Below are 12904 nucleotides of genomic sequence, written 5' to 3' on the forward strand. Positions count from 1 at the left end.
ACAAGTACCAAATCAGGTACTGATTTTTTAAAGGGAAACAGCCCTTAAAAACAAAGGATTCCAGGAATGGTGGACACCCTTCAAGAAAGAAATCTTGAAGGAGCTGCAACAGCCTGTCCTCTGTGCCCAAAAGTGAGCTAGCAAATAAAATGACTCGCCTGGCAGGGCATGGAGCTTTTTCTAGGCACTCAGGGGAAAAATTAAGGTGCATGACTGTAGCCATGATATTTTCTAAAAAATCCTTTCCTTAGGAGTTTTTCTCCTGAGAAGCTGAGCGGCCTCAGGAACAAAATGTAAGCATTATCTGCTGCTGTGGAATGCAACAGGTGGATCTGTGATTGGTCTCCTCTGGTTGTTTCTAATTAATGGCCAGTCGCAGTCCAGCTGTCCAGACTGTCTCGGTCAGTCACAAGCCTTTGTTATTCATTCCTTTTATATTCTTAGCTAGCCTTCTGATGGAATCCTTTCTTCTATTCTTTTAGTATAGTTTTTAATATAATATATATCATAAAATAATAACTCAAGCCTTCTGAAACATGGAGTCAAACATTCTCATCTCTTCCGTCCATCCTGGGACCCCTGCAAACATCATCACAATTGGTAACCCCGAGTGATGAAGAAAACACCACACATGACCTTTGGACAGAGGGGCAGGAAACTCAGGACATGTTTAAGGATGCTGTTAGATCATGCAGAAAGAAGAGTGGTGAAAAGTCAACTAGAGCTTAACCTGGACACTTCAGTGAAAAATGATAAAATATGGTTTAAAAAAAAAAAAAAAACTAATAGCAAAAGGATGGATAAGTAGAACATCTACTCTTTATTGGAGGCAGTGGGGAATAGAGTAAGACAAGGAAAAGCTGATCTGCTTAACCTCTTCTTTGCCCCAGTTTTCAACATTAGGACAGGTTGTCCTCAGGACAAGTGTTCACCTGAGCTGGTAGATGGGCACAGGGAGCAGAACAGCCCCCCTGTAATCCAGGAGGAAGCAGCTGGGGACCTGCTGAGCCACTCAGATGCTCACAGGTGCCTCTGTTAGCAGATGGGATCCATCCCAGGGGGATGAGGGAGCTGGTGGATGAGCTGCCCAAGCTGCTCTCCATCACTGACTATCAGTCCTGGCTCAGCAGGGAGGTCCCAGAGGACTGGAGGTGCCAATGTGAGCCCATCCCCAAGAAGGGCTGGAAGCAGGATCTGGGGAACTCCAGGCCTGTCACCCCTGACCTGGGTGCTCGTCAAGGTTATGGAACAGATCACCCTGAGTGCCATCACAGGGCACCCACAGGATGGCCGAGGGATCAGAGCCACCAGCCAGTGTGGATTTCAGTACCTGCATTGATCATCTGCATGAGGGGACTGAGTCCAGCATCAGCAAATCTGCAGATGACACCGAGCTGGGTGTGAGTGTGGATCTGCTGGAGGGTAGGAGGGCTCTGCAGAGGGACCTGGACAGGCTGGATCCAGGGCCCGAATCCAACAAGGTGAGGTTGAACAAGACCAAGGGCTGGGTCCTGCACTTTGGCCACAACAACCCCTGCAGGGCTACAGGCTGGGGACAGAGTGGCTGGACAGTAGCCAGGCAGAAAGGGACCTGGGGCACTGATGGACAGCAGGCTGGACATGAGCCAGCAGTGTGCCCAGGTGGACAAGAAGGCCAATGGCTCCTGGCCTGGATCAGGAATGGTGTGGCCAGCAGGAGCAGAGCTGCTGTGCTGCCACCCCTAACCTGCCCCCAGCTCTGCACACAGACACTGCTGCTGCAGCTCCATAGAAGGCATCAAAAGGGGGATATCCAGTGAAAACTCTGCTGGAAGATCCTTTAGTTCATTTAAAGCCACTGAGAGTGCAGCTCCTCACTGACACAGTCTGTGGCCACAGTAAAGGTGGAGAGAAACAAAATGAGAAATGGCAGAAGCAATCACATTTCTTTTTGGACAATATAAAAAAACTAAAACTAATAAAAAGAACAAACCATGAAACTCAAGTACTATCAAAGATTACTTTTAATACAGGTGACTTCCAGAAACTAGCAAGCAGCTTGATGTTTCTGAAACCATCCACTTATCAATGAACGCACTGCAGCCTTGAGCTCCTGGTTCCTCAGGCTGTAGATGAGGGGGTTCAGGGCTGGAGGCACCACCGAGTATAAAACTGACAGGGCCAGATCCAGGGATGGGGAGGAGATGGAGGGGGGCTTCGGGTGAGCAAACATGACAGTGCTGAGGAACAGGGAGACCACGGCCAGGTGAGGGAGGCAGGTGGAAAAGGCTTTGTGCCGTCCCTGCTCAGAGGGGATCCTCAGCACAGCCCTGAAGATCTGCACATAGGAGAAAACAATGAACACAAAACAGCCAAAAGCTACACAGTCACCAACAGCAAGAAGCCCAACTTCCCTGAGGTAGTGTGAGTGTGAGCAAGAGAGCTTGAGGATCTGAGGGATTTCACAGAAGGACTGGGCCAGGACATTACCCTGGCACAGGGGCAGGGAAAATGTATTGGCCGTGTGCAGCAGAGCATGGAGAAAGGCACTGGCCCAGGCAGCTGCTGCCATGTGGGCACAAGCTCTGCTGCCCAGGAGGGTCCCGTAGTGCAGGGGTTTGCAGATGGACACGTAGCAGTCGTAGCACACGATGGTCAGGAGGGAAAATTCTGCTCCCATAAAGAAGAGAAATAAAAATACCTGTGCAGCACATCCTGAGTAGGAGATGGTCCTGGTGTCCCAGAGGGAATTGTGCATGGCTTTGGGGACAGTGGTGCAGATGGAGCCCAGGTCGCTGAGGGCCAGGTTGAGCAGGAAGAAGAACATGGGCGTGTGCAGGTGGTGGCCGCAGGCTACGGCGCTGATGATGAGGCCGTTGCCCAGGAGGGCAGCCAGGGAGATGCCCAGCAAGAGGCAGAAGTGCAGGAGCTGCAGCTGCCGTGTGTCTGCCAATGCCAGCAGGAGGAAGTGGCTGATGGAGCTGTTGTTGGACATTTCTTCACTCTGGACATTGTCAGCTGTTCAAAGAAGACACTGACAATTTGGACAAAATACTTTGAGTCAATCCTATGCTATTTTCTTACACAATCTCTCAAACTTTTATCTCTTTGTCTGGGGAAATTTCCTTTACTTTTTTTTTTTTATTTTTTTATTTTAATTTTGAGTTTAGGTTTGGTCTGCTAGGTAACATCTATTTTAGAATGGGCAAAAGTCCTGTTCTTAGCATTGCAATCAGCCTGAACACTGGGGATCCCAGAGGGAAAACAGGGCTCCCTGTGCCCCAGAGCAGTCAGACCTGCTGGTCCCACACAGGTGTCCTTTGCTCATTTCACCTCCCTCTAGTACAGGATGGAAAACTTCAAAACTGTTGTTAAAAATCATGTGGCTATTTTGAAGACTCCAGGTTCAAAATCAATATCTCCAAACTCTTCGCTTTTTCCCTGTGCACCTGGACATGGAGGGAGGCAAAGTGTTGGTTTGGCTCTCTGCTTCCTGGAGTTGTGCCTGCTGGGAGCTGTTTCTCTCTAGCCAAGCCTTGTCCCTTACAGTACTGCCAGAGCCCAGCCCAGCCCTGCGGGCTCAGCTCTGCCCTGCAGACCCCTCCCAGCACAGGGCACTGCCCAGGGGCATCTCCCTAGCTGTTGTGGTGTGGGTTCAGTTTCCATTTGTATTGTTTTCCCCGTTTGTGTTGTTCTCCCCATCTTATAATGTTCTCCCCATTTTGCGTCCCTAAGCCTATGTTGATGGTTCAGCCCTGGTTTCCCCCTCTCCCTGAGTGGTTCCCTCCTGTTCTGAGAAAGCTGCCAAGCCCTTGTCTCCACCCCCGTTCCCTTAGCAGCCACCCCACCTGTTACATTTTCCCCTCCTCCAGAGCCCTGTTCATCTCCTGAAACCCCCCCATCCTTCCAGAAACTTCTCCCTTCCTCAGAGGGTGATTGGGCCGGTGCTCCGAGCCCCTCCCTAGCTTTTATATCATTAGTTCTTGTCCATGTCAGTTATATTCAATTCCCCTCCTCAGTTTCCCCCATTGGTTCTTGTACCTATGTTACACCCCCTTCATATACTGCTGTTGCTGTTAGTTCCCCACCTTTTCCCGCCTGGATCCCCTGGAGACAATGAGACAATAAATCTCTAGACTGCAGCAGGCACGTTAAGACCCTCTTTTCTCTCAAGTTTCTCTGCTTTTGCCGCTCCTCTCGATATTGCTGCCCTGCCGAAGGCGCTGCCCAGACGTCCCTGACGCATCAGGGTAGTGCCCCCCGCTGCTAGCTGCTGCTGTGCTCCAAGCTAGCCGCGGCCGCCTCCCCCCCGCTCTCAGGGGAGCAGAGTGCACTCGACGCAGCAGCGCGGCACAGGGCAGCAGGGCCTGAAGAGCAGGGTAGGCAAATAGAGATGCTGCAAGCCAAGGTGCTGCTGCTGCTGTCTGTAGGGAGAGGAGGCTGAGGAAGCACTTTCTGAGGGAGATCTGAGTCACATCTGCTGATGCCCAGTGTGACAGTGCAGGAGTCTCAGTGACACAGACGAAGCTGACAGCCCCTGTCCCTTCCCTTTAGGAGAATGCTGAGAGCAGCCCTGGCCATACAGCACCATCTCCACAGCAGGAGGAATCTGCCCTCATGGGGGTCACTCCTTCCACCTCCAACTTCTCCCCTGCAGTGTCCATGGGGAGGTGCAAGGCAGGCTGAGAGCTGCCCCTGGCAGGTTGCACATGCCCTGGGCTGGCCAAGAGCCCTGAGGGCTGCAGGACCTGCTCTGCAGGACAGCCCTGGGCAGCCCTGGCTGCAGCCCCAGCTTCACCCCCTGCAGCCGTCCCTGGCAGCAGGAGCCATCCTGCCCTGTCCCTCTGATGGTGCCCAGGGCAGCCCTGTGGCTTCAGGAGATCCCTCCAGGACCACAGAGGACATTGCCCTGCACCCACAGACTCACCATGCAGAGGGCTGTGAAGATGTTTCCCCAAGTGGAGACTCTGCTCAATGCCTTCCCAATCCTGATTGCCTTCAGCCTGTCTCTGCCTGGCTCCTGTCCCCTCAGTGCCTGCAGGCAGAGCCCTCAGCCCTGCTGGGCTGGGAGAGGAGCTGGTCCTGGGAAGAGCTGTTCCTTAAAGCTCAGCAGCACAGACACAGCACAAGGACTTTAATGACCCTCACAGGGATTTGGTGTTGTTTACAAGAGACCTAGTCCCTGAGAGAGTGTTCAGAAAACTTCTCAAGAACTCAAAATTAAATTTAAACTCCAAAGTTTCTTCAAATTTTAATGGGTCCCACTGAGGGACACAACTGAGAAAGTGTCCCCAGGTTTCAGGTAGAGCAGAACACTGGAGGCAGTGATGACAGCTGGGCACAAACAAGGCCAAGGTGTCTCTGGTGCTGAGCAAAGCTGGATGTGTCTCAGGAATGCAAAGGGCTAAGGCCTGAGCCCCAGCCCCTGGCCAAGCAGATCCTGTCCCTCCCTCCTTGCTCAGGGCTCTTCCCAGGATGTGCACTGGCATGTGGGGATGGGCAGTGCCAAGGGCAGGAGCATGGGGCGGCCCCTGCCAGGCTGCTGAGCAGGGACAAGGAGGCCATGAGGCCCCAGGCCTGCAAGGGTCACTTGTCTCCTGCTCCTGGCTCAGGCCCAGGCCCAGCAGCCATGGCCCAAGTGCTGCCCAAGTTGGCTCTGTCAGGGCCTGGCAGCTGCTGCTCATGGCTGTGCCCTGTGCAGCCCAGGCTGTGCTACGGTGTCCCTGCCCTGCGCCTCTGTCCCTGCAGGCTGTGCTCATCCCCGGCTGCCCCAGCTGGCTGGCCCCTTCCTTTGCTGACAGCTCTGCTTCCTGCCTGCCTCTGCCTGCCCACACAAAGCCTTGGGCTGACCCAGACTCCTTCTGGGGGTCTGTATTGCACCACAGCCCTGCCCTGGGAGAGAAATTCCTGTCTCCTTGAGTGGAATCTAGGCCTCCCCATCTGCCCTTGGCATTAATTTTTTTCTGTTTTTCCAGCTGTTCTCTACTATGTCAAAAGGATTCACCATCTCTGACACCACCCTCAATCCCTCCTCGGGCTCTCCTCTGCTGTCCTCAGTCTCCACCCCACTGAGCACAGAGCTCCTCTGTCCCTATACAGTGCTCATGTGCCTGAGGCCATGGGCGCCTGGACAAGAAGGACAGTTCAGTTCTTTTCTACAGAACAGAAACCACAGAGCCCCAGGGTTTTGAAGGCAGATCAGAGGCAGATGTCTTAGGCCAAGGCAAGCCAGACCTGTCCTTGCAGCTTTTATCTGAAATCAACCCTTGGATATTTGGGGAGTTTTTGGAGGTGGAATTCCATTTCAGCTATATGTAGCAGTGTATTTCTATAGCCATGGGTGCCTGGACCAGAATGACAGTTCTTCTCCACAGGAAGGAAAGGGCAGAGCCCCAGTGCTTAAAAGGCAGATGAGGGCTGGCCCTCAAGTAGGCAAGGGAACCTAGATAGTCCTGGCAGCTTTTGTCTGGGAAGAAATGAAATGAAAACAGAAAGAAACTATCTGAGATGTTTTACTCTATTTATTTTTATGCTCCCCTTTTCCATCTTGCACTACTTCTCCATCCCATTAATTCCAAATGGATCTCACTTCTAAGATGCATGACTTGGCAAGTTTTAGACACTGTCAAATACCATGAGCTACATACAGTTTGCCTTCCCCTGGTTTTCTTTGGAAAGCAATGATGGAGAGGTAAGTGCAGTGCCTGGGTCAGGTACAAATTCAGCATTCAGGGAATGTGCTCCGATAGGGTTTGACCCTCAGCAGGGACATGCACAGCAGGGACGGAGGGGATTCCTGTGCCGCTGTGCAGGAGTCCAGACTCTGGGTCTTGGCTGAACACGGCAAAGTTCCCGTGTTTGGACAGGCTCAGGGGCTGCCCCCGGGGAGCGCGGAGCTCGGCACGCGGGAGAGTGGGCAACGGACAAACGGACACAGAGACAAACGGCCCCGGCGCTTCAGTTGCAGTAGCGGCAGCAGAAAAAGCAGCAGCGAAAGCAGCGACTTTGACAAGTCCCTCTCGCTCGTCCTCTCCCTCTCCCACAGTCCCGCACCCTCTCCCGGTCTCCCTTCCCCGGGGTCCCCTCCTCTCCCAGGCTCTCTCTCCCCATGCCCGGTCGGGCCCTGCCCCCGGCCCGGCCCCGGGCGGGGCTGCCCCGTCCCCGGCCCCGGGCGTCCGCCGCGGTCTCGCCTCCGGCCGGCTCTGGTCGTACTGGCGGTGGCGCTACTGGGCGGGCATCAGTGCCTGGGGCCGGGGCGGCACCGCCTCCCTTTGGCTCCGCCTGGCCTGAGCCCGGCTCCGGCCCCGACACTGGATCCGACACCGGCCCCGGCCCTGACCCCGGCTCCTACCGGGGCCCGTGGAGGACACAGGTGGCGCGGCCACTCCAGCTGCCTCCGCTGCCGCTTGCCCGGCCCGAGCTCCGCCGCTCGGCAGCGCGGCCGCCGGCCCCGAGCTGCCGCTGTCCCGGTGCAGGGAGCGAACGCCTGGGGATGGCTGTCCCAGGGCGCTTGAGGGACACTCGGGGGCCGTTGCCGGCCCCGGGGCGAGCGCTGACAGCCGTGTCCCGCCGGCAGGGAAGGCGCAGCAGGGCCTGAAGTAGCAGTACCGGCTGGGCTCGCTGCTGGGGCGCGGTGTCTTCGGCAGCGTCTTCGCGGCCACACGGCTCTCGAACGGAGCCTCCTGCGACAGGCGCAGGAGGAAGAGGGGGAGGAGGAGGAGGGAGGAAGGCGGAGGATGGGGCTGGGCAAGGCGGGCGGCGAGCTGAGACCGCTGCTGACTTTGGCTTGCAGGTGGCCATCAAAAGGGTGCCCTGGAAGCGCGTCCGGCACTGGGGCGAGCTGGTGAGTGAGCGGGGCCAGCGGGAGGAGCCGGGCCGTGCCGGGCGGGGATGAGCCGAGGCCCGGCAGGCTGGAAGCGGCCAGGACACCTCGAGCGAGAGCGGGCGTGGGGCCAGCGCAGGGCACAGAGCATCCCGGGCTGGCTGAGGGCTTCCCGAGCCCCGGCACGGCATCAGCCCCACTGACGGCATCGTGCTCCTCCCTCAGCCCAACGGCAGCAGCGCACCCTTGGAGATCGTGCTGCTGGCCAAGGTGTCCACTGGCTTCCCTGGTGTGGTCCAGCTGCTGGAGTGGCTTGAGCTCCCCAACGACGTCTTGATGGTGCTGGAGCGCCCGGAGCAGTGTCAGGACCTGCAGCATTTCATTCGGGCACGGCGGTTCCTGCCCGAGGAGGTGGCGCGGGAGCTGCTCCGTCAGGTGCAGGAGGCCGTGCAGCACTGCACCAGCTGTGGGGTCCTGCACAGGGACATCAAACCAGAGAACATCCTGGTTGACCTGGCCACCGGGCAGGCCAAATTGATTGACTTTGGCTGTGGCACCTACCTGCAGGACACAGCCTACACTCACTATGCAGGTGAGCCCACACAGGGTGTGCTCCTGCTCCCAGCATCTCGTGGCCCAACATCTCACAGCCCAAGCTGGGTGTGGCAGCGGGGTTTCTCCCTTTTGCTGCCCTTCATGACACTGAGATTTCAGCTGATTTGCTTTTGCTCAGGGCTGGGTGGGGAGCCAGCTTCGAGCCCTGCTGGCAGCCTTTGCCCACAACTCTGCCCATGACAGGCTGGGGCTGGGGCAGCCAGCCTGAAAAAAACACCCGTGGGTGGGTGGCAGTAACAGAGAGGGGGTGCCAAAACCTGTGCCCCAGACAGTTTGGTGTGCAGGTGAGAAAGGGCTTGGACTGCTCGACTCCCCTGGTTTGTCTGGGGTTCATAATGTTTTTTGGAGCAATGCAGGCAGGGAGGATGAAGGCATGGTTTTTTCCTAGCACTTAGTGGGTTTTTCCTTTTCATGGTTGGGCCTTGCCAGGGCTTCTTCTGCTGCCCTCTTCGAGTACCAGTGGCTTCTTTTCCAAGTCTGTACACAAGTCCCAGGTGCTGGTGAGAGGGCAGTGGGTCATACCCCATGTGCCACTGGAGCAGGCCCTGCACACTCAGGGATGCTGGGGCCAGGCTCTGGGAGCAGCAGCATCCCCCTGATGAACTCCATCTGTATTCCACAGGAACACGCTCATACAGCCCCCCGGAATGGACCCACATTGGCTGGTACTATGGCAGGCCAGCTACCATCTGGTCCCTGGGTGTCCTGCTGCACCATATGGTCTGTGGGAAGCACCCTTTCAGGAGGGGCCAGAGCTTTAGCTGGGACCATCAGCTCTCGCTTCCACAAGGGCTCTCTCAAGGTGGATCCTCATCTCTGGGCACGGGGGGAATACCAGTGCTGGGAGACAGCAGCAGGCTCATGAACATCCTGCTCTGGCAGCTGCTGAGGAGGGGGCACATGTCCTGCTCTCCTGCTCTCCTCCAAAACAGGGAATGGATGGGAAAGCTTAGGCCCAGCTCTGAGCACATCTAGCATGGCCTGAGCACGGGAATAGTGGGGCAAAGCCAACAGGAGCCTTCTCCAACTGACCGGCGGTTTGTGGTTTCTCTGCCCAGAGTGCCAAGATCTGATCAGGCAGTGTTTATCCATGCTGGACTCTGAAAGGCCCTCATTAGAAGAGCTGCTCTGTCATCCTTGGATGCAGGATATTCATCTGCCCTAGAAGAAGGGAGAGAGCCACAGGCACACTGTGATGCCGGGCCCTGGTAAGTTACAGCTCCACACATGGCTTGGCCATCAGAAGCAAAGGAAGCCAGACTTTTTTGTCCTGCCTCTGTCACTTCCCAGGGCTCATCAGACGGGAACACACAGCCCTTGTGCTGGAGCTGAGCTGCTCTGCCCAGCACTGGTGGCCACCTTTCAAGCTGGTTTTGCTTGTCCTAGTTCCCTGACAGCTGGGGCCCTGGGCAGAACCCTGATAGCCTGATCTCATTCCAGGGAAGGAGAAGGAGCCCCTGGAGACGCTGTACCAGGTGGGACTGCTGCTGCTGGAGACAGCAAGGATGACATCAAGGATGGTGACCTTTTCCTGGACCTGGCCACTGGCCAGCTGAAAAGGAAGGACTTTGATTGTGGTACCTTCTTCAAAGCCAGGCTCCACAGCAAATTTGCAGATGAGTCCACACACAGGGGGATGCTCCCAGATTTGGGCATTGCACAGCCTGGCCGGGAACCAAAGGTTCCCCCTTTGCTGGGGCAGATGCAGCTGATCCTTCAGTCAGCTGCCCAGCTGGTTTTGGCAGGGCTTGGGGAATGGGCTGGGCTGGGTACGAAATGGGAGTGGGCTCCTGGCCCTGCCAACAGCCCCCAGCACTCACCGTGCTCTGGGCTGGGGCTGGGGCAGCCAGCCCAACACAAACAAACCCCCATGGCGGGAGCAGAGGTGGGACTCCAGAACCTGCTGGAGCTGGGGCGGCTTTGCTGTGCAGGCAAGGAAGGGCTTGGGCTGTTCCACTGCCCCTGTCTGCTTTGCAATCAGCGTTATTGTGGGAGGCAGTGCAGGGGGGAAGGGAGAAAGCATGGGCTTTCCTCACCTGTGTGTGGGTTTTTCCTTCCATGCAGGGGTTGGGCCTTCCTCAAGGCCCTGGCAGAGATAAGATTTTTTACCTTTTTTATTGTTTCCCCTTTTTTTCTGTAATTTATTTTCAATAATTTGTTGTTTGTTTTTCTAGATGAAATCATATAGGTTGGGTCCAGTCTGGATCAGGAAGTGCTTGGGACCAGCTGCAGTGTGGATGGGCCGTGCCCTTGGAGACAGCTGAGGACATCGTTTGGGACCAGCTTTTCTTCCAGCAGGGATGGTGTGAGGTGGGTCCCTGTCTGTCTTCCATGGTGGGATCAGAGCTTCTGGGAGATGGCAGCGAGCACAGGAGCATCCTGCTCTGGGCAGCTGCTGAGTAGGTGGATGTGCCCTGGCTGGCTGCAGGCTGGGCACATGTCCTGCCCTCCTGCTCTGCTGCCAAATGCAGCAGTGCTGGGCAGCTCTGGGCACCGCTCTGAGCACGGCCAGCATGGCCTGGGCACTGTGGGCAGCTGGGACAAGGGCACAGGAGCCTTCAGCTGACGGGCGGTTTCTGCTTTCTCTCCTTGCAGCCGGGCTCTGCGGGTGCTGAGGCTGCTCTGGGCTCTGCCAGGGCTCTGCTGGAGCTCAGCACCGGGCTGGAATCAGCCAAAGAAGAAATGGTGTGACCTGCAGCACAGACTTGCTTGAGCATTTTGGCAGCACAGCTCAAGTTTGCAGAGTGTACACCTCCAAGGGAAAACATGACACCCCCCAAAAAATAAATTTGTTCAATAACTTCTGTAATGAAATCAATCTGGAATGCCCCCAAATGACATTTCTCAGCTTGCTCAAGCTGTAGCTCAGCCCTTCTCTGAACAGTTCTCTCACCTGCCTTTTACTACTGCTCCCTCTTTTCCCTCAGTGAGTTCCCAGCCCATTGCAGTCTGTATCACACTGTTGCCTTCCTGGATGCCCCTTACCACGAGGAGGGCTGAGCCCCAGGCTTAGGGACTCATCCTGTCACTGGCTGAGGAGCAGCAATGTCTCAGAGGTCCCATGGGATTTTAGTGTCATTGAGAGCCATTCTCCAGCCCTCAGCTCTACTCACTGCTGAGCTCCCACTCCCTTTCCCTTGTCCTTCCAGCAGGATGAGCTCTCTGAATCCCCTTGAGCCTCTTCACCCTTCCCAGCCCACACACCCATCTCAGTTAGGCCCAAGCTGAAGCTTCTCTGTCTCCTCTGGTGTAGAGGGTGATCTTGTCCCCCAATGAGTTGCAGCTGGACCAGTTGCTGAAGATTGGAGGCAGGCCTGATCTTGACAGGCCACACCTGCAACCAACAAGAACTAGTGATATATAAGAGTAAGGAAAGAGGAGTGAGAGGAGTCAGATTCCTACTGCAAGGGCCTGGAACAGTCAGTGTGTAGAGGAACTGCCTGTGAGGAACATCAAGAAGGTATGAAGCTCTGACAATATGAAATCCTTGCGCTATGATGATGCTAGAATTTGTGTTATCTAAGACAACATTCTGGCACACCAGTCCAGTGCCCTGTGCAGGGAGCCCCAGCCCCAGAGCACAGCACACAACAGTGCAGTCTGGGCTGGAGCAGCTGCCTTGCAGGCCTGGCTTGGCTCTTTGTGGCAGGGGAATGCTCCCTGTTTCCAGCTGTCCCTGCAGGATGGCCCAAGGGCAGAGCCCAGCCGGGCTCCCACTGCAGCCCCTGGAGCTTGGGGCAGACAGTGCTCCCAGAGCTGAGGTTGCTGGGGAGCACCCGGAGCTGTGCCTTGCACTCTGTTGCCGTGTGTCACAGTGCAGGCTGGCTAGTGCTGTGTGAATGCACCAGCCCCTGGTTTGACTGACAGGGGCCTTGCCCAGTCACATCTCTGCCAAGGCTGCAGCATTTCACTGGCCAGAACCTGACAAGGCATAGAGATCAGAGCAATGAAATTATCCAGACTGGGTTTTTCCAAGGCCCTTTAGAAGGAAGGGCTTGAGAATAAATGCTCTCTGTTTGCCACATGAACATTGGGGTGAGTTGGTGTCTTTGTCTTCAACCCACTCCCCTTCCAGCCAATGTTACAGCCACCCACTCCCTCACACATCCCCCTCATGCCTTCCCACTGCTGTGTCCTGTCAGGGTTTCTCAGCCCCTTGTCCCTTCATGGCCCCATCTCCTCAGGGTTTCCCCCAGCCCGGCCAAGCTGCCCAGCCGCAGCGCCACAGCCCCACAGCAGCTCCAGAGGAGCCCCATCCAGAGGCACCTCGGAGCCCTCAGCAATCCAGCCAGCAGCACGTCGGCAGGAGGACACAGATGGCACTTCCTGCCTGGGACAGGGCTTGTGGCCATCTCCAGGCACCGCTCTCACAGGGATCTCTGCAGCTCCAGCCCCTGCCCACCCGCTCTGCTGGCAGCACAAAGGCTTCAGCAGAACCACCAAAGGCCAAGGGGCTTCTGGCCACGTTCCCTGCAACACTGCATGCCG

The 12904-nt window shown here is 56.2% G+C and overlaps 1 protein-coding gene and 1 pseudogene across 1 annotated transcript; one reads left to right on the forward strand and one right to left on the reverse strand.

Moving 5' to 3' along the window:
* Nucleotides 1-2026: 2026 nt before the first annotated feature.
* LOC127060583 (olfactory receptor 14J1-like) lies at nucleotides 2027-2977 on the reverse strand. The gene has a single exon (XM_050984254.1). It carries the CDS (start codon nucleotides 2972-2974, stop codon nucleotides 2027-2029), a length of 948 nt encoding a protein of 315 aa, XP_050840211.1. The 5' UTR covers nucleotides 2975-2977.
* Nucleotides 2978-7087: 4110 nt separating this feature from the next.
* Nucleotides 7088-9612, forward strand: LOC103824801 (serine/threonine-protein kinase pim-1-like; annotated as a pseudogene).
* Nucleotides 9613-12904: the final 3292 nt, after the last annotated feature.

This window comes from Serinus canaria, chromosome 25 (genome assembly GCF_022539315.1).
Source record: "Serinus canaria isolate serCan28SL12 chromosome 25, serCan2020, whole genome shotgun sequence".
In the NCBI taxonomy this organism is placed as follows: domain Eukaryota; kingdom Metazoa; phylum Chordata; class Aves; order Passeriformes; family Fringillidae; genus Serinus; species Serinus canaria.